The 22,105-nt window shown below is 37.3% G+C and overlaps 1 protein-coding gene across 1 annotated transcript in view; it reads right to left on the bottom strand.

Annotated features, from left to right (window-relative positions):
* The window catches only part of LRBA (LPS responsive beige-like anchor protein), a 432,022-nt gene that overhangs the window by 262,138 nt on the left and 147,779 nt on the right, over positions 1-22,105 (bottom strand). The window contains 1 exon segment of the mRNA XM_068402600.1: positions 11,864-11,972. Within this exon segment, the coding sequence (XP_068258701.1) occupies positions 11,864-11,972 (109 nt within the window).

Below are 22,105 nucleotides of genomic sequence, written 5' to 3'. Positions count from 1 at the left end.
TAAATTCCTGGTGTGTCCACATCTGTAATGCTGGGTGCAGTTTTGGGTCTTCCATCAGAAAATATGATAGCACTGAGAAGCATTATGGAAGGATTCAGCATTGGAATCACTGCCATAGAAGAAATAACTGTGTAACAGTAGGATTTTTCAAGGTGGGGAAAAAAAGACAACTCAGGAGGGATAGGAGAATTCTGTAAAATCATGTGGTATAAAGGACCCTTTCTAGGTGAGTTTGGGTGAATGGCTCATATAGGTTCTTACAACATTAGCTGGAGAGAGTAACCAAGAAAAAGGAGGCCAAAGAGATAGAGAGTGTATGCTAAGAATCATAGAAGCATAGAATTGTTTTGCTTGGAAAAGACCATTCAGATCATCGAGTCCAACCGTTAACCCAGCACTGCCAAGTCCACTCCTAAACCATGTCCCTAAGCACCACATCTACACATCTTTTAAATAGCTCCAGGGATGGTGACTTCCCTATGCAGCCTGTTCCAACACTTGACAACCCTTTTGGTGAAGAAATTTTTCCTGATACCCAATCTAAACCTCCCCAGCACAACTTGAGGCCAGTTGCTCTTGTCCTATCACTTGTTACTTGGGAGAAGAGACCGACACCCATCTCGCTACAACCTCCTTTCAGGTAGTTGTAGAGAGGGATAAGGTCTCCTCTCAGCCTCCTTTTCTCCAGCCTTAACCACCTCAGTTCCGTCAGCCACTCCTCGTAAGAGTTGTGCTCTAGTCCGTTCACCAGCTTCGTTGCCCTTCTTTGGACTCAATCCAGCACCTCGATGCCTTTCCTGCAGTGAGGGACCCAAAACTGAACACAGTATTCAAGGTGAAGCCTCACCAGTGCCAAGTACAGGGGTACGATCAATCACCTAGTCCTGCTGGCCACACTATTTCTGATACAAGCCAGGATGCTGTTGGCCTTGGCCACCTGGGCACACTGCTGGCTCATATTCAGACAGCTGTCACCAACACCACCAGGTCCTTTCCTGCCAGGCAGCTTTACAGCCACTCTTCCCCAAGCCTGTAGCATTGCATGGGACTGTTGTGACCCAAGTGCAGGACCTGACACTTAGCCTTGTTGAACCTCATACAGTTGGCCTCAGCCCATTGACCCAGCCTGTTGAGACCCCTCTGCAGAGCCTTCCTACCCTCAAGCAGATCAACACTCTCGCCCAACTTGGTGTTGTCTGCGAACTTACTGAGGGTGCACTCAATCCCCTCGTCCAGATCATTGATAAAGATATTAAAGAGAACTGAGCCCTGGGGAACACCACTTGTGACCAGCCGCCAACTGCATTTAACTCCATTCACCACAACTCTTTGGGCCTGGTCATCCAGACAGTTTTTCACCCAGCGAAGAGTGTGCCCGTCCAAGCTACAAGCAGCCATTTTCTCCAGAAGAATGGTGTAGGAAATGGTGTCAAAGGCTTTACTAAAGTCCAGGTAGATAACATCCACAGACTTTCCCTCATCCACTAAGTGGGTCACCTTGTCATAGAAGGAGATCAGGTTAGTCAAGCAGGACCTGCCTTTCATGTACCCATGCTGACTGGGCCTGATCACCTGGTTGTCCTGTATGTGCCGTGTGATGGCACTCAAGATGATCTGCTCCATAACCTTCCCTGGCACCGGGGTCAGACTGACAGGCCTGTAGTTCCCCGGATCTTCCTTCCAGCCCTTCTTGTTGATGGGCATCACATTTGCTAACTTCCAGTCACCTAGGTCCTCCCCGGTTAGTCAGGACTGCTGATGAATGATGGAAAGTGGCTTGGTGAGCACTTTCACCAGCTCCTTCAGTACCCTTGGGTGGATCCCATCCAGCCCCATAGACCTGTGTGTGTCTAAGTGGTGTAGCAGGTCACTAACCATCTCCCCTTGGATTACTGAGGCTTCATTCTGCTCCCTGCCCTCCAGCTCACGAGGCTGGGTAGCCAGAGAACAACTGGTCTTACTACTAAAGACTGAGGCAAAGAAGGCATTAAGTACCTCAGCCTTTTCTTCATCTTTTTTCACTGTTTCCCCCGCTTCTAATAAAGGATGGAGATTCTCCTTAGTCCTCCTTTTGTTTCTAATGCATTTACAGAAACATTTTTTATTGTCTTTTACAGCAGTAGCCAGATTAAGTTCTAGTTGGGCTTTGGCCCTTCTAATTTTCTCCCTGCATAACCTCACGACAACCTTGTAGTCCTCCTGAGTCACCTGCCCCTTCTTCCAAAGGTTATAAACTCTCTGTTTTTTCCCTCAGTTCCAGACAGAACTCTCTGTTCAGCCAGGCTGGTCGTCTTCCCTGCTGGCTCGTCTTTCATCACATGGGGACGGCCTGCTCCTGTGCCTTTAACATTTCCTTCTTGAAGAGTGTCCAGCCTTCGTGGACTCCTTTGCCCTGCAAGACTGCTTTCCAAGGGACAGTCAACCAGGAGTCAACCAGGCTCCTAAACAGACCAAAGTCTGGCTTCTGGAAGTCCAAGGTAGCAGTTCTGCTGACCCGCCTCCTTACTTCTCCAAGAATCAAAAATACATGTACAAAAAAAGGCACATTAGTAATGCAAGCTATCTTTGGACAGGAATTTTCAAAGAAAATCTCCAATCAAGCACAATATGATATTTGCTTTATTAATGTTAAAATTTTACACTCTACATACACAGTATTACTTCAGTCAAGAGTATTTTAGAATCACTGCCTGGCATGAGCTACCACAGAAGTCGGTACATGAATAATAAACAAGGCAAACACTACTGATTTATTTTTCATGAATAGGTGAGAACAACATTATTTCTGATGGGAACATCTAATTTGAAGCAAGAAACTTCTTAGCTAGCTAGCTTAATTTTCATATTATGAGCATAAAAAGATGCAGCAAAACATGGAAAATGTTTTTATAGACAACACAAAAACTGTATAAAAAGGACACAATAGTAGGAGTTCAAAGGCAACTTATGCCATCCATCAAAAGGCTTTCTAAAAGACAAAAAAAGCTGGAATAGTTAAACTACAGAGAAACAAGGCTGTAAGGAAATAGCATTCTTCAAGAAGTCTGTTCAAAGAAGGAAAATGGGAAAACATGTCAACTATGGTATGTTAGTTTTAGAAGCAGAATGAAGCAGGCCAAAAGAGTTTGAGGAACACTTGCATAAAGGCATAAAAGGAAGTAATAAATTATTTTTCAAATCAGGAGCGGTAAGCCTGTTAAGGTATCTCTGTAGAGCTAATAGAAGATCAAGGGATAAAAAGACCTCTTAGAACTCAAGACCACTACAGAGAAGTGCTAGCAGAGAAGTTATGAAAGAAAACTGACAAGTGACCAGCTGCTAGGACCAGATGATATTCAATCAGGTGATGTAGAAGAACTTGGCGATGAACGCAGCTGAGCCATTAGCTACAGTGTTCTTGTTCAAAGTGCCTTGGTGCCAGAAGAATGAAATATGCCAAACGGACTCTGGAGGACAGTAGGGAACTACATGGCAATAAGTCTGAAATTTATAAAAGGCAAATTGGTAGCTGAGTTTAAAGCAAAATGCAAACAATGGAATAAACACACTGGCAAGAGTCATCATTGCTTTTGTAAAGGGAAGTCATGCTTCATTAGATTGCTTTCAACAAGCCACTGGAGAGACAGACAAGAAAAATCCACTTCATAAAGTCCACTGTTTGAATGCCAAAAAGACATTTAAAGAAAGGCAAGATACGGTAGGGCATGTAGGAACATCCTTACGTTGATAAAAATTGATTAAAACAAAGAAAACAGGTTTTAAAAAGAATAGCTAGTCTAGGAGGGAAATCACCAATTGAATTCCACTGTTATTAAATGTATTCAGAAATGACTGGAGAGTGGAAGAGGTGTCAAATTTTGCTGATAGCTCTAAGTAATTCAAGGTAGTAAAAACAACAAACATGAAAAATGCTAATACAGTGACTGGGAGATAAAACAATAGGTGAAATTCATATAGAGAACTGTGAATCTTTGTCCAAATTGTGATCCCTGCCATCTGGGTAGAATAAAGGAAGCACCCCTATATAATTGCACTGTTCTTACGCTTGTCCCTAGGCATGTACTATTCGACTGTGCCAGAAATAGAATACTGAGTTTGATGGACTTTTGGTCTAACCCAGTACAGATGCCCTTAAGTCTCAGCAAACTATTAGTCTGTGACACAAAAGAACAGTATTAATGTAGATGAATAAAAAAAGGCATGGAATTTCCAAGTGGATTGTGTTAACATCCTAAACGATTTTGGATTTTGAATGCTCTAAACAAAGTTCAAGTTATTCAAGTGTACTGCCAGATTGTCTCATATTCCAGAAAACTGGCAGAACCCGTGGCTCTATAATACCCTAATAACTAAGAGATGCTCATCTGAGTATTTGAGCAATTCCCATCACAAGTCAGTATTCACAAAGAATTATCTGAGATAAGCTGAACTTACCTAGATAAATCCTGCACGTATTAAGCCCAGACATTCATATTTTTGTACTTGTTTTCCTAACACATGACCACTTAGAAGTAACTCATTAAGTCATTGCTGTGGAAGATATATTCCACAGTACAGATTATTATATTTTACTCACTCTTACTGTGTATAATTTTACTTTAAGAGTTATTATTTTAAAGAAGTAACAAGTTTGAAACTTAGAATTTGCAATTAAAAAGAAAAAAGAACAAACAGAAACCAATCCCAATGAAGTGCTGTTTAGACATTACCTTATTTATGTTGATGAATCTTGTAAGCATGCACTAATTGTTATTATGGATTTTGTGTGGTACTTAGCTAGCTAGTGAGCTAAATAATTAAAAAAAAATAAACAAAAAAAGAAACCACCCTGTCAGCCTTACAATTATGAATTTCACACACACACACACACAAAAAGTTAAGATGCACTGCCACAGCAAAAGGTAAGTTCAAGAAGGAATGCCTGTTCCCAGTCTAGCAGAAGATAGATCACAGCAGAAGCATACAACACTGCTCTCCCTTCTTGTAATTACCCCGTTTCCTTCATGCCTATGCTGTTTCAATGCAGCCTTTAAAGTAGCAAGGCAAAATTCTAAATTATAAGTGGTTACAGGAATTGAGTCTTTGGCTCCTTCTGGCAGAGGTTTTTTTAGGTTTCCAGGGTCTACAAATGCTAAAATATCAAGAATTCCAGAGTACGTTCTGCCAAGACTTCCAGAGCCATGGAGAGTAGATGAATTAAGCTCATTGATAATCTCTAGTGAAAATAATCACGTGTAACAGTACGTACAAGAGGGGGTCAAAAGTTTCTAAAACAAAGGAAAGTTTATCATTCACAGGAACTGAAGAATAAGTAAATGTATTAAATATGTAAAAGGAGAGAAAAAAGGCCATAAATAGCTAAAATCTCATGCAGCTAATATTGTAAAACACTGTGCAGAAAAGACTCGCATCTTCATGACACTCCTGGTTTTTTTTCAAACTACACTTAGTATGTAAATGAAACATAGCATAGATTATAAAATGTGGAAGAGTCTCAACAAGTACTACTAAACACTAAGCACTAATTATAAAGTAATAAACTTCATTAGCATCAAAAAACGAGAACAGATTTTTTTGTATAGAAAATAGCTACGTCTAGGAATCTATTTCATTTCCATATTCAATATGATTTGAAAAGCTCAAAAATATGTTGATACTTATTAGATTTAACTCTTCACATAGTTTGTCTCAGAATTTTAAAAAATATTATCCAAAAACGGTAATGAAGATAACATCACTTCTTGTTTCATCAGAAAAATCTATAGAAGACAGTAGTTCTAAAATGAATTTTCTTTCAAGCTGCTTCAGAAACAATATTATTATATCTTTGATAGCTCTTAGACATATTTCTGTAATCACACAGAATCACAGAATGTTAGGGATTGGAAGGGACCTCAAAAGATCATCTAGTCCAATCCCCCTGCTGGAGCAGGATTACCTAGATCATATCACACAGGAACGCGTCCAGGCGGGTTTTGAATGTCTCCAGAGAAGGAGACTCCACAACCTCTCTGGGCAGCCTGTTCCAGTGTTCGGTTGCCCTCACCGTAAAGAAGTTTTTCCTCAGATTTATGTGGAACCTCCTGTGTTCCAACTTGCACCCATTGCCCCTTGTCCTGTCAAGGGATGTCACTGAGAAGAGCCTGGCTCCATCCTCATGACACTTGCCCTTTACATATTTATAAACATTAATGAGGTCACCCCTCAGTCTCCTCTTCTCTAAGCTAAAGACACCCAGCTCCCTCAGCCTCTCCTCATGTCCCCTTTAATCATCTTTGTGGCTCTGCGCTGGACTCTCTCTAGCAGTTCCCTGTCCTTCTTGAACTGAAGGGCCCAGAACTGGACACAATATTCCAGATGCGGCCTCACCAGGGCGGAGTAGAGGGGGAGTAATGTACTTTGATTTAAAATTGAGATATAACAAAAAAAGATGTTTCAACATTCCAGTGCAGGTTTTCATTCCTTCTCCTCCAATTGCGTATTAAAGCATAGTGAAAGAGAAACCACATTTTTTCACTCCTCCTTTCATAATCAGGCAATACTTTATCCCAACACTTCCCAGAGCATAGATAAAATGTTATAATGTCCAAAGGGAAAACGAACTTCTCATTTCTGTATCCTTTGACTCACATGAGACAATGAATCCTAAAAATTGCCACCTCAGGAACATGAGAAATTTAATTTTCCAGTTTGGGACTTGTCAACATATTGCAGCAGAACAAAAACGAAACTGTTTAATCCTCCAATGGAAAAAAAAAATTCTTCCATGCTTAGCACTCTACTGAAGAGTTTATAATACCTCAAAAAAAAAAAGTGTTTAGAAATGAAAGTCAAAATTTTTCTTCCTTCTACTGACAGACAGTGCTGTAATACCTAACCTGCCCAATGCAAAGGGCAGCATTTATTTAAAAATCTAAATTTGAGAGATTTAAGCCCTCTCATAATGAAGCGTGTAAAGCCTTATTTTTCTGTGAGGGTACACCTAACATCCTTTGTGTTGCCACATCACATTTTTGCAATCTTATGGGCTATAACTTCTGGTTACATTACTACAGGATGCCTACAACTTGCACTATCCATTATCTTCATATGTTCTGAAAAGATTCATTGCTGACAGCCCACACTACGAGACAGAATACCCATTGAAAGCATTCCAAAACCTTTTGTTCTAATAAGTAAGGTCATTGCCATTAAGTGTGTTGAATAATATTTCATATAAAAGGATGTTGTAAGAGCCACAGAAAGATTATTCGATGCACGAGTTGTATAACAAAGCAGCTTTTATTAAAAACACTGGAAAATTATACGGAGAATAGGGACCCAGTTAAGGATTAAAACTTACTTTCCCACAATAACTGTTTGTTACATGTAGAAGTAACAATCATCTACAGAAACTACAAAGACACCAAATATCTTTTCATAATTCTTTCAAGGGCTCTCAAACATTCTCTCTGACTTATGGGTATTCTGCCACAATTGATTTCCAGTACTTTTTAGTTACCTCCTCTGATACAAATAACATCTTCTAACAACTAATGCTTAGTACACCAAAGGGGAAAAGGTGCAGAATACACAAGATTATCAACCAACGGAACCAGTGAATTTTGTCTTCTGCCAAGGAAACAAAAAGCAAATAGCTACATCCAAGTCACTATTGGAACACTTGCCTAGCCTTGCAACTTATCTCTGTCAAGGCAATACTTGTATTAAGATTCATTTCTCAGCATCAGCCATGAAGTAAAACATTCAGTTTATTACACACAGCCTATAAATTGATCCTGAAAAAGAATTAAAACTGTGAGGAAATTCAAGTCTTCTGCATGAAAAAACATAACTGAACAGAAAAGGGCAACAAATTTTACAGCAGCTGGAAATGCTAGATTTAATTATTGAAGAGAAATCATGCAGAGAAGTTAGCTGCCTAGCATGATTTATAACAAATGCAAAGGGAGAGTCATGTGAAATTCTCAGTTAATCAACAGAAACGGCCAACAACATGAATGCCAGCACTTTTTATTTCTATAGATGACGAGAACTTGAAAAAATAAGATGAAAAATTCAAGGGAATGACATCACACAAGCTTTAAAAAAAGACACTTTGCGAAGGCAGGTTAGTTCGTAAATTACAGCAGCAGTTACATTTTACTGAAAAAATTACCAAAGCGTCTGTTTTCCTCACAGACTTGGAATGAAGAATCCTTGTCCATCCATTCTAGAAACTTTTCTCAAAACTATTGTGTTGCACTGTCCGTTGCTCCTCTACACACACTCATGATGTGCAACATTATGAATGGTTCTGTATAGTAACTTTTCCCCCATTTTCCTATTCCTTCATGTGAATCTTCCAGGTAACCCCCCCCCCCCGCCCCCATGTTACTAGAAGAATATTAATCAAAAATACTTTACACAAGCATTGAGATACGGTATCACAGATTTTGGTCAAAATCCAGTAGTGCTATCGATAGCAAACTAAACCTTCGCTAGAAAGATGAAACACGGTGATGCTTGAACAGTCCAGGCCTGAAACACTTGCAGGTTTACATATTTAGAATTCTATAAATATGTATATTCACACACAAATACATGAAGAGATTTATATAAGACAGGATGCATATCCAAGGCAATCGGCACTCCTGTCATAAATTATAAAATAAAGTCAATTAGAGTACAAAATTCCCTCCCCCTCCTCACACCAAATCCAATTATTCTCGTAGACCCACTCTGCAGCAGTCTGCACACATAATGTAAGATGCGAATCACCACATTTTTCAAGGTCATTTCTAGAAAGCAGTCTAGGTGGTAGCATGAAACTAGTTGTTGGAATTCAGGCATTAAGAGGTTCCTCTTCAGGATTTTCAGCTCTACCACTCAGGATGAGATTTTGAAAAATGCCTAAGAGACCTGTGCATACAAATCCCAGGGACACTGGGCAAAATTTAAGGTTATAAGGCTTATAAGTTATGCTAAGAATGCTCACATTTCCACGTTCACTGTAAAAATGTGTGCTTCACTGCCACCTCACTACAGAAATGAGTGGAATATTGCTTCCTCTGGCTTCTTTGAGGCTTAATCATATCGTAAAACAGGGAAGTGTGTCTCTGTCTCCCTGTGACCTCTCCATATAAGTACATTCATAGATGTAAGTACTTATAGAGGTAACAGTGAAAACATAGGTGAAGAAAGGATCAGAAAAAAATAGGAGATAAAAAGGTTGACCTTTGACTGTATTCAGCCATAGGAAAACCTCTCCTTCCCCTCCAAAGCAATTTTTTCTGTCTTTTTTACAATACTAGCTTAGAAGAAAGACAGCATAACTGGTTTGCTCATAATTTGTTATGTTACTTATATTATATCCTATTAAAAAGAGGAGTGGCCAGGCACCAAAGAGGAAGACTTTTTTGTAGTTGTAAGGTAGAGCCCTCTAGAGAGGGTGGGAGATTGCATCTTCTGTGAGGGAAGCTGAGCACCTCCAGTTTGAAGAAGCTTCTGGAGTGCAGGACTGCAGAGGCAAAGTAGGAAGAAACAGAAAAATAGCCAAGCCAAGATGACAGATGCCCTTCTTGCTACCAGACACAGAAGTGGATGTGCAGATTTTGCTGCTGTTCAAGACACTTTATTTGAAGTTTCTAAAAGAGAGAGAATTGCCTTGAGAAGACATAGGGAGGAGAGAAAAGATCTTTTAATTTAAATCTATCTCACCCAGGTGCTCAGAGTTTCCTGCATATGTAAAGTTATAGCACAAACTGGAACACTATGCAAAAAAGCCCACCCTTGCTTTAGAGACTCTTCCTGTGCTTTTGGTCATCCTGCTTTATGGAAAGGGTACAGACACTTTCCTCTCATTGTTCTGACCAACACAGGGTCCCACCACATGGAGACATAGCAAAGAAAGGCCCAATCAGACTGTATGCGGCAAGGTGAACATGTGCCACATTTGCTGTTGCTTCTCTGTCTCCTCCTGCCTGTGAAAGAATTGACAGGTAGACACTTCTCAATCCAGTTCTGGAAGGAAAACATCTGTCCTGTACCTGCAATGAATTAAGAACCTGCAGATTTGAACGGATGTGACTAACGGTTCTCCCTTCCACAAGAGAAAGATAACGCTGACTGAAGTCTGACACATACATCAGCAATGCTAACTTCATGAGACACCAGGTTTGTTATTTAAGCATTTGGTAGAATCCAATAGTTGCATATCTTCAGTTTGCACACCTGCAGAAGTGATGCTAGATCTAAGTTTTTCCAACACAGTAACAAAACTAAGCTTGATAAACAGGCTGCCCCTGTTTTAGTATGCTAGTTTCTGTTTAAGTTCAACTGATGAGTTAAACTCCTTGAGCCATCATACTGAGATAGCAGAGATTCAAAACAGCATCAACTTAAAAAAGTATCAGCCAACTCTCATCCTAGAGAGCTGTCACAGCAAAACTCAGAGCTATATTAAAAATGTAAGTTGATGCTCAGTGTAAATTTCTTCCAGACATCATAAAAGGTGTCTTGAGACTGAAATAAGGCTAACAGGGAAGTTGTCACTGAACAACTGTATTCATTGATAGCCCGTATTTACATGACAGAACCCTTTACTTCACACAGATTTCCCACATGCATGTGCACTTTTGCAAATAGTTTGCATCTGAAGAAAAAAAGTGGGCTGTTCATCTAATCAATAATGCCATGTCATGCATGGATCTTCAGCATAAATCCAGAGCAATAGATGTCAAGCATGTCCCACTCCAGTGATTATCAGGCAATGAAGTAAAAAGATGCACTTTTCATCTCCACAGGACTGTCGCCAAACCCTTGATGTAATAAATGAAACATGCCTGCTATTTCACCATTGCAAAATGGTACTGTAGATATCTTACAACATCTCTGTTTGCAGGAGGGGGTAACTAGCTCTAGATGAAGTGCAGATATGTTATTAAACAACGCACAGCTTGAATCCTGGGGCCAACACAGATGACCTTTAGAACATAAGCACTGTCTAAGACAAATATGCTTTCATCTTTGCAGAGTATTTTTTCAAGTAAAGATTTAAGAGAAAAACAGTTTAGATATACGTTAAGCACAAATGTGCCTTGAATCTCTTAATGCTTCATTTTAAAAACAAAACCACAAGTAGTATCACATGTCAGAAGAAAGACTAAGTACTCTTTAAGCAGAATATTAGTGAATTTAGTGAGATTTAGCTTCGTTTTCGTTTAAACAACCCAACAATTAAAGCACAGAGAAAGGAGATATGTGATGTAACAGAGATCCAAAATTGGAGGTATGACTAAAGTGATTCAGAAAAAAGGCTTGCATTTTTATTACAAGTCTATAAAAACAAAGACCATTGTTTCACTTTAGAATCCCTTAAGTGGGATGAAAACACAAAAACACAACAAAACCACACTGAGGCATGTAAAACATAAGGAAAATGGTTTTAGAGATGGATTAAGTGAAACAACAAATGATACAGAAAGAAAAAAAGTAATTTCTCATTTTGCACTTAACAGACTGAAGACATTTATCTTCAGTAAGGTGGTTTTCTTCAGAGTTATATCTTGACTGTAATGCTAAGCAGCTTTAACACATATAGTGAAATTTGCTTCATGGAGAAGAGCAGCATTGGTATCATAAAATTCCTTCCCCCACAAACTATGGTGCGCAGATTCTGACAAGTTCTGAGCTGCTCTACACAGCCTGTTTTTCCATCAAAGTTAGTGGCAAACTATCAAAATCCCCTATGACTGCAAAGCACCTTTCATGATAGAACCTCCTGTGCCTGAAAAGCCTGTATCACACATTGGAATCCTCAAACACAGCAGGCTTGTTATGTTTTGGTCGTTTGTTTTTTTAAAAAAGAGATTTAATTTCTTACCTCAAATTCAGCATGGCGGTTAATATCCTCTGCTCTCTGTCTGCTCAAGATAAATTCTGCTTCATTAGCCACTCTTACCAAATGGTCCTTCATGGTTTGACTCAGCAACCTGAGGACAGAGAATATTTAAGAACTGCCTTGAGAGAATGAAATCCTAAAATAAAAATCTGTAAATATAGTATATATAAAAATATTTTAGGCTCTGTTCCATAACTGACTTTATTGTATTAAGAAAATGGTATAAATAAGGTTGAAGGGTAATTTTCTGGCAACTGGTAAAATTATATTTAAATAGTCAACCAAACTAAGTATTAAACAAAATGTAAACACTCTAGACAGTAATTTGCTTTACCTGAAATATAGATATGTAAGAAAATCTTCCACATATACACAACACAAGATAAAGAAAAGTAAGCAGTTTATACATATAAACATCCACAGTGAAAGCTCTAATGTAATTGATGTGAAGTCTAAATAAAAAATTGTGAATTGCACTGCAGTGTAGTTTTTTCTCCAAATGTAAAATTGGAATTTTATGGTAAGCATACATTTAAGTAATATTTTCAGGATTATAAAACATCCTCGGTCTCACAAATGAAATGCTTAAGATATATATTGTTCCAGGTTATGTACAGAATAAAGCCGTCATTCTATCTGAGATTTCTGAGGCCTTCATAAACCCTGAGTTTATGAATGGCAGCACAGCTGACAGATTGAATTACAACCCAATTATTCTGTGAGTTCATATATTGTTACTAAAAACATCTCCTTTTTAATTAGTTACATTGGGATTCATAAAGTTAAAACTGGCAATACAGGAGCTACACTGTTTTAGAAGGTGCACATTTCCATAGGATCACTCAAAGTACACCAGATAAACCCATTACAGGCTCTACTGGTTAGTTTTTTCAAAATATCTGTTGTTAAAGCTTTTTTTTTTTAAGGTTTTCAGTTGCTAATGTAGAAAAGAGTAGCAGAACACAAAATCACTTGTTTCTCTTGCATATACAAGGTAAAGTACATTTCCACAAGTTTAAAGTCTACTGAGAGCCTTTCTTTACAAATACAGGATTTATTATGCAGGATGCCTTCTAATTTATACAATGGTAATTTTATCACCTAGAACTTATTTATCTGAACTAAGGCTCCACCTGTCTCTATCTGTATGTTTGATAGTATGATCATCAATGCTTTGCTCTCTCTTTTCCTATGCTATTCACAATTCCACACTTGCAGTAGGCTTGCAGGTCACCAGCCTACTCCAATGAGAATAAATCCAGAGGCAGAACAACACCTGGAGCTCTTTGTTCATTGCCTCTCTCACTACAAGGCTGGGAAAACTGCAGCACAACAGCTAAACGTGACCATATGATCATGAGCCAGTTAAGTCATTGGATTACTGTCTCCATGGATGAAGCCTTGAAAAAAGAAATATGTACAATTAATTATTTGAAGCACGACTTCACTTTCTGTTGGAGGAGGCTGATACAGAAGCCACTGCTTTAGAACCACATTATAATTTTTTTCATTTTTTCTATTTTTAGTCACTTTTAGAATGGAAGTAGCCATTGATCAACAAACGTGCAATTTGGCTAATTTATCTGCATGCATTAGTGACAAACTTTTCCTTTCAAAAACTTGCAGAAGCAACATTGCTGCAATAATGTAACTTCAATTTTGTAACTTTTTATGGCTTCAAAAAAAGTGGGAAAATAAACTAGTTAAGAAGGCATTGCTCATACTCCGAAAAAAGAAACCCCAAACCTGTGTCTCTAATAATTTACAATAATGTTCAGCTAAAAATAAATCCCTAGTAATAAACCAGCAACAAGAAATTTTGCATAACCAATTTCATAGTCTGGGCAGATTCAATTTGCTTCCCCTCTTTCTCCAAGATCTCCAGTAGCACATTCAAATCTGTTACCTAAGCATTTAAATGAACATTTTTTTATTAAACTAAGAACTGTCTAAAAAAATATAGGGATCATAAATACTCATGTATTATGATATTATGTATTAAAATATACATTTATCACAGTTGGAAAGTATCCCATTATTTTCATTGAGTTTGTCAATACCAATAGCTCCTGCTAACCTGATCAGACTTTTAAAAATACTAGTTATCCTCTAAAAGGTCCTTTTTTAATCTAACACTAGTTATCCTCTAGAAGTCCCACTTTTTTTCATCTGTTCAAGAAAGCACACTGTATAATAACTGCTTTTAATGATTTACAACATGGATTTTCCTTTTTATCTACTAAACGTAACCAGTAAGCAGCCCAGCACATGACTGACTGTACACTGGCACTTACTATGCATTTGCGGAGATGATGGACATGTTCCAAACAAAGCAGAGAACTACATTCCCTCACATAGGAACAACATTCTCAAAACAGACTTGAAGTGTACTTAGTAAAAACAAACAGGTTTTGAGTATCAGAAAGAGCTTGGTCTCCTCTGGATCAGTTGCCACTTTTTGTCACCCCCACCTCTCCTTACTAATCCCACACACTTTCCTCATTTTCTCTACGTTATTCTACACAAGGCTAGGCCAGATAGATAAAACTTACACATGATTTTGCAGATGAATCCTAGTCGATCTGTCATTTTGGCAACCAAAAATTCTTATGGCTAACAACTAGGGAATTGTCCAAGCTTAGCACAAGCACCTACTGGTAACTTCAAGCACTTCTCAGAAAAAGGTAAAAGCTTCATATTATTAGGTATCAATTATTATACAATTACTTCCTTTCTTGCAAATTGACAAATTCAGCAACTAAAGGTGTTCAGGAGGTGAGGATAAAAATTATTTATTAATACAAATGAAGCCTATAGGAAACAATTTACTAGTTTATACCATATGACAGCTGTGTTCATTATTTACATTCAAGAACTTCAAATTTTAATCTTTCTTTTCAGTCACCTTTTCCAAACACTGCATATACTTAGATTAACTTTCTTCTAACAAACAGTTCAAGTTGTATCATTATCTAGGTCAGTTTGGATTTTCTTTATGAGAACAGTGTCCACACACATAGCATGCCACTCAGATTTCTATTTTGAACGTACCTCTTTGAGTGTGGAACTAAGCAAACTAAATACATATCTATACATAACTGTAATGATGCCATCATTAAAAATCAAAGACAAATACCAGCTCTCAGCATCTCTATAAATGAACACAACTCTGCTTTTATGTCTAAAATGAAGTTTAATCATCTACTTCTAAACACTAATTTAGGGAACTTTGGCAGCTGCTACTTTTCCATTTGAGGCAAACAAAACATTGAACAGAAATTTGCTAAGTGTAGCTCGCTGCTCACAATAGAAACAACTGTTTCCAGCTGAGCAGACCACTGCTGAAGTGAGGACAAGAATCTGACTCTTGCAGAAGTATTAGTTCAACTCCAAACTCCATACAACACATTTTGTACGTATGTGAGTGGCTACAGACTCTATTAACTACATAAGGTAACTTTATGAGAGACAAATGTTTTCTTCTAAAGAAAAAAATGTTTAGAAAAATCCGATTTTCCTCACCAAGACAGTAAGTACACTTCATGGATTTAAAGGATCATAATGGTCCTTTCTGGTACCTGCTCTGGCCTCCTACACAGAATTGATCATGCATGTTTTTCCCAAAATAATTTCATTTCCTCCATCAGGTCTGTACCTTCTGTCTGAGCTACAGCACAGCTTTCAGAAAGATGCCCCAAGTTTTTTTTGGTTTGGTTTGTTTTTTTTTAAGATTTGAAGATATTTTACACCATGTTCCCTTATAAAGAAATTTTATAATAAGGTAATTAGTGACAACTGAAAAAAAAAAAAACAACAAACAAGCACAACTATTTCTTGTCTGCTTTTATCCTGTTTTTTTTATTCCAACTAGATCACATTAGTTCTTTTTCTGTTAAATAACAAGTCTATCCAAAACATCTCTTTATAAATACTTTGTTTCAAAGCAAAAGGACAGATTTTCATTCTTTGACTAAACAAACAGATTAATTGAATTTCTTGTCTTCTTCAAAGTATGCACACCCAAGCTGAAAGAAAAATTTAAGTCTAATAATTTCCTTCTTGCCTATGCTTCATAATCTCTCTATGCAGACCCATGGACCAAGTTTGCCTTATACTGCTATCTATCATATCTGTTTATCTTTTTCAGTGTTATTAAACACCAAAATACTGTTGAATGTGGTGATTTACACTCCTCCTTCCCTGACAGATTCTCTTCTGGTTTGGCTTTATTTACAACAAGTTACTGAATTAAGAGAAGAGTGGCGATGGAGCGTGGATGGACATGTTCTGTAGAAGTTAGACCATAATACTTATGGAGGTAAAGACTCTGGATACCAGGCCTACTCTTCTGCTTCCAGTGCACACCAGATTTGAGGTCTCAAACAGACTTTTCCTTTGTCTAAGCACTTTCTTTCTGGACTAAAATATTTAAAAACATGTGATTAACTTTGAAAAGATGAACAGCCTAGTAAAAACAAGCAAGGGGACAGATCCCATGCTGGAAGTTAAATATATACTTGCATACTTTTCTGGGTCAGGAATGAAGTGCTAAACCACTGAGAGAAGGAGTACCAGCCAAATACATAAGATATTCTGATTTTTATTGTTATGCTGGAAGAGAAAACTATGAGACACAAAGCAAGAAACCTTCTTACTCTGATTTCTGTCTGCTGAATGCTTAGATGATCAAGTAAAAAGTCAAGTTTCTTCTTACAGTAAGTGAAAAGGAGAAGGTACAAGAGGGAAAAAATAGGACAGAAAAATATGGGCAAGCAAAGAAAATGAGAGATGGATAAATTGTGGGTTAGTATTACTGATGTCCAACAATTATCAATTTTAGTCAAAATATGGAAAAAGCTTTACAGGTGACATTTACAACAGCTGTTTAGGCATAAATCTCTCATAAAGTACTACAGGGAGAGATTATATACGTTCCAGATGCTACCACAACAGAGAACTCTGAGATAGCCAAGAAAGGAGGATAAAGGTAAGCTTTCCTACTTGCACTCCTCATAAACCTAGCATATAAGAGATTCTCTTACTTCAAAAGGAGATATGTTCTACATGGATACACGCTGTCTTTTATGGGATCTGACTGCTCAATGTGCTAAGTGTTGGAATTACTGCTGCAAGGGAGTTTTACAATTGCTTTGTGGAACACAGATACATTATTCAATCATCAAAAAATACCAAGAAGTCCATAAAGTTCTAAAGACTGAAGTTGGAACACATTTACTCCCTTAAAATAGGAGAGAAAAAAAAAAAAAAAAAACAAAACAAAAAACCCCCGAAAATCACGCAGACTCATCAAAATGCTGACTTGGACATGTCATAGCATAAAACTTAACAGCACTCTGAAAGGACAGCTAGGAGGGGACACACCAATCCAACCTTTGCTATCTAGGATAGCTACTTAGGACATGTCAGAGTCTAGTGAAAACTGATCTGAGTTTGTGTTCACATTCTGATATAAACTGCATGGTAGTACGACAGATGATTTCTGAAAATTTTCGATCAGATAGCAATAGTACACATATACACACAGAGTGCGGTATAAATACCTTCGTGTTACTCTTGCATTAATTTATTTTTTAAAAGCAGATATTACTAAAAACTTCCTACATTAAAAAAACATTTAAGAACTCCTAGGCACTCAAAAGTGGTTTATGATTTTGCTCTTTCATAGACCCAGCAAATTAATGACATATTCTCACAAGCAAAACCTACCTTTGTCACATACATACCTCCAAAGTTACTAGCATCTCCAATAATAAAAGCTTACATTAATTTTTAATCATTAAGACATAGCTCTCCCCAAAAAGCTTCTGCTTACTCATTAAGTTGCAGCAAAGATCATATGTTTCCAGTTAAACAAAAATGATGCAATTTAAATCCATGCGCAGATGATCAAACAAAACTCAGTGAAATAAAAAACTGTTTTAAAAATGGTTGTGCACATCACACTATACCTTAGTGCACACACACAAACAAAAAAGTCATGTAGTGTCAAGAACCCCACCTCAAGTTACTTATCCATCTCTGAAACACATTCAGGCTACAATTTCTAATTTTCAGCACATTTAAAATGTTGTTTAAAGTCTAGCCTAATGATCTTCTGTAGTTCAAATTCACACATTAACAAAGCTGCTTCTGCTATGAAACCAAAACAATAACATAAAAACTCTGAAAATAAATCACCAAAAATCCCTTTTACAAAACCTACTACCTAAACAGAACAGGTTGCTAAAAATAAAAAGCAAGGAAATGTCGAAAACATTTTTTTTATCTCTTACAAATCAAGACTAAGTTGCAGGTTCTACATTATCAGAATTTCAGGGCGAGGAGGCTGCAATAAGGGGAGCAGACTGGTAGTAATCAATTCTAGTTTGGATGTGACTACATTTACAATTTTTTTCCTGAGCCTTTTTTGGTCAATTATGCACAACACATAAATCTCTCAGTTATCATCCATTTTTTCATTAATAGCTGTATTTTTCTAACTATTTTCCATCACAGTAGTTGCTCCTATGGTAACACATTCTCTAATATTTATTCCTTGAGAGTGACCACACTATTGCAAGTGAAAGACAATTGAATGGGGCAGTCTACATCTGTCCCCTATTTTCCGTTAGGAAAGTGTGCAAGTAATTGGCCAACTAGCTTGATTGCCAACTATTTCAATATTAAAAAATATTTGCATCTATGACCAGTCAAAAGTAATATATACAATTTAAGAAAAGAAACAGCAGGAGACATACGTTGAAATTTTCTTAGTACAGTTCCTCTTAAAAAAAAAAAAGCGCTATAGAAATAGAGATGATTACAGCATTCCAGATCTTATACTACTGGATATTATGTATTGGGAGAATAATATCAGTTACATCTGGTTGTTTCTGGAGAGGTTTGGGGCTTGTTTTGGTTGGTTGGTGGAATTTTTACTTGCTAAGGATATTAGATTTGCATGCTGTCTGCCTTCCTCCTTCTCCCAGTAACTTCCGAATTTATTGGATAATTTCAACAATTTTGTTTTTAATAGAAGGCTACACTTTCTCAAAAATATTAATTTGATACATAAGTTTTTATCCAACACAGGACAAAAACCCTTGCAACCATCCTTAAAAAAAGCTGTTCTCAACTGCACTGAAAGCCATAATAGAAAATCCAATACAGGAGGAGAATTCTCTGATATGGCAGGAGAATGTTGATTAGATTTCATTCCTCATTAGACAACAGAGGATCTAGCAATGAGAAAAAGCTACAGAAAAACAAACTTCATTAGTTCTGCTTCTCCTGGATACACTTGTGAATCCATAAGTTTTTGGTTGGTTTGTTTGGTTAAGGATTTGAAAGTCCAAAGGCAAAGGAGAGGAAACTATACACGTATTCTTCCAGTTTAATTAGGTTATCTTTGAACCAAACTTTATGTGACAGTTTTTTAAAGCAACTGCTGTCTGAATATTCATTTACAGATGTATAAAAATATATGTAGAGAACGCAGCACTTAATTCTTTGGATGACTAAGAAAAGTATGCTTAAGAAAATTCAAATTAAGCATCTTCAAGAGTCTCTTCAACTGAAAATCAGAAAGAATAATTGCTGTAGCATGCTTAGGAGGCTGATCCCTCAACCCCTGCCATGCCAAACCCATTATCACCCCAAAGGGGATAATAACTGTCATGCCTAGTCTCAAGCTTGAGTACGTTTGTTAGTGCACTGACTGATACAGAAAACAAGGTCTAGCATAAGAGATGTTTCACACTAAAGTGTGCTAATGAATCAAAGCGACAGGAGAAAGTTTTAACCTTCACAGAGCAAAGAAGTTGTTTGCTAACTAGTCAAGTAGAGGAAATAAGAGTCTAACAAAAGAGACTTTTGTACATGCAAGGAAGTAAAACAAAGTTGCTTTTTTTTTTTAATTCAGAAATAATAGCTTGACCATCTCCTGCATAAATTAGTTTCAGGGTGAAAAAAATTAATCTGTCTGGATACCTTGGAAGTCTCCAAAGGAAAGGACTGGCTATGACAGTGGACAAAATCGCACCTAAAGGATGGTTCCAGTGAACAAATTCCCTCATCAGTAAGCTCTTGGATTGAGGCTCCAAAACAGACTCTCCCTAAAGGGAGGACCCAAAGGTGAAAGGCAAGCACAAAGACTGGAATCCAGACTGACAGAAGTTCAGCAGGCTAAGAAAAACGTTTCGCAATCCATACTTCTGCTGCACAGATGGCTCAGTACACAGAGAAGCAGTGGTACAGGCACCTTTTTAACAAGGTTTCAAAGAGCATTAATAGTGTGCCCAGACATTACAATAATATTGAACAATACTTATTCATTTTTATTAAAAACAGATTAATGTTCAATGTAGCAATGTACTGAAATTCACATTTCTTTTCATGCACAGAAAGAGGTTATTTTCCAATACCTGCTCCTTTAGCTTTTCACTTACTTTCTGTAAATTCCTGTTTTTCTATACAGTTTTGTGTTTGGTTGGGGGTTTTTTTTGGTTTGGAAATGGGATTTTTTTTTGTGGTGTTTTTTTTTTTTTACTATGCTTGTAACCTGGCCTTCAAAATACGTCAGTTGTGTATTTCAGCTTTAGGTAGGTTTATGGTTCTGTATTTTCATATACTATTCTCCTGTTTATAGAGATTTTATTTTTCAGTTCAAGATTCAAAATTTGACTGGGCACAAACAAATCAATTCTGCTATACATGTGCAGTGGATCTGATATATCCAGAAAGCCTGGGAGCAACTATATGTGTAACACATTAGTTACTTGTGAACATGATGAAATTCAGACCAACACATTCTGAATGCAGCACACACACTGTAGATCTTACGAGTCCCAGAGGCAAACTTCCTGCACATATTTCTGTTCAGGGAATCCTAGCCAAAACATGGCAAGTCTAAACATAAAACTTTCAACTGCTGTGAGAGAGAGGTACATTCATACCTTTCACATAAAAGCAAAAAATACATTTGAAAGCAAGTATAAGAAAAGATTTAGATCTCTTCTAGAATTCTTTCTCTTGCAGAAATATTTTCAGTTGTCTTATTTGCCTGATAAACACAGTAGAACACACTTCAAACTGGAATATTCTCTGGTATCATTAGTCCAAAAAGTTAGTAATAAACATTAGGAATAAAGCCCTGGTTTACAAAGGTTATAGGATGACCAAGACTTTCTCCACCAAGGCAGCAGACAATAGCAATTCTGTAATTCCACAAATTCTGTGCCATTCTTCTAGTCCTTAATTTTATTTATTCTAACGCTCCCCATGTCATGGTACCCCCCAGACATCCTTCCTTACTTGCCAAAATCAGTTCTGTCCTTTGTACAACTACCTTGTCTTCTTTTCTTGAGTACTTATAGAAACAATTTTAAAACTTAACTTTTATTATACAATTATGCAGTTAAAGTCTAAATCAGTATCATTCAGTCAGTCTCATTTTTAAGTTTTAATTAAAAGATTTCAGCTTTTGGAGTTTTTAAGATTACAACGTTACAGCAAAAACACATAGAACAATAACAAAACCAATAAAATACAAGGCCTGAAATGCTTTAGTATAAGTGTTAGTATATGTGCAAGAAAAACAATGTGCAACCTGCATAAAGAGAAGAAAAGAGTAGTTCTGGAATATACTTCATGTCATATGAGGGATAATAGTTTCATTGCAGTGAATGCTGAAAAGCCACAAAGCACCGCAATGACCAATTCAGCAATAACTTTAAAGGCTCCTATAAACAGCAATGGAGGAAAATGGAGATAGATAAAAGGAGCCATTTTTAAGAAATTAATCCCCTTCTCCTCCTCTCCATAATGAAAGTTATGTTCCCACTTTTTAAAAAAACATATCTGCTAGGAGTTAGAAATGAAATGAAGTAACAATTACTCGGATATTTTCCGCTAACCAAAACCACACTTTTCAGTCTTCAAGGGATCATTTGTCCCTGAGACAACCACTCTGCTAAGGCTAGACTATAAGTTATTGATGTTGTTTATGGAGGTGGGGGAGTGATTCCATCTGTCTGTGATGGGCACTGCAGGTTTTTAAAAGAAAATAGTCAATTCCAAACAGTTTACTGATAGAATGCTCTCTGAAAGCTTGACCTGGACAAGCTGAATAGCTACTAGGTAACTGCTACTTAAAACTCAGTCTCAGCAACTGATTTGTTCATGATAAACATCTTACACAGATGAACCTTACACTGTGGTTTACAT

This window comes from Nyctibius grandis, chromosome 6 (genome assembly GCF_013368605.1).
Source record: "Nyctibius grandis isolate bNycGra1 chromosome 6, bNycGra1.pri, whole genome shotgun sequence".
Lineage (NCBI taxonomy): Eukaryota > Metazoa > Chordata > Aves > Nyctibiiformes > Nyctibiidae > Nyctibius > Nyctibius grandis.
The sequence above is the reverse complement of the archived record's forward strand: the minus strand, read 5'-3'. Positions and strand labels throughout refer to the sequence as shown.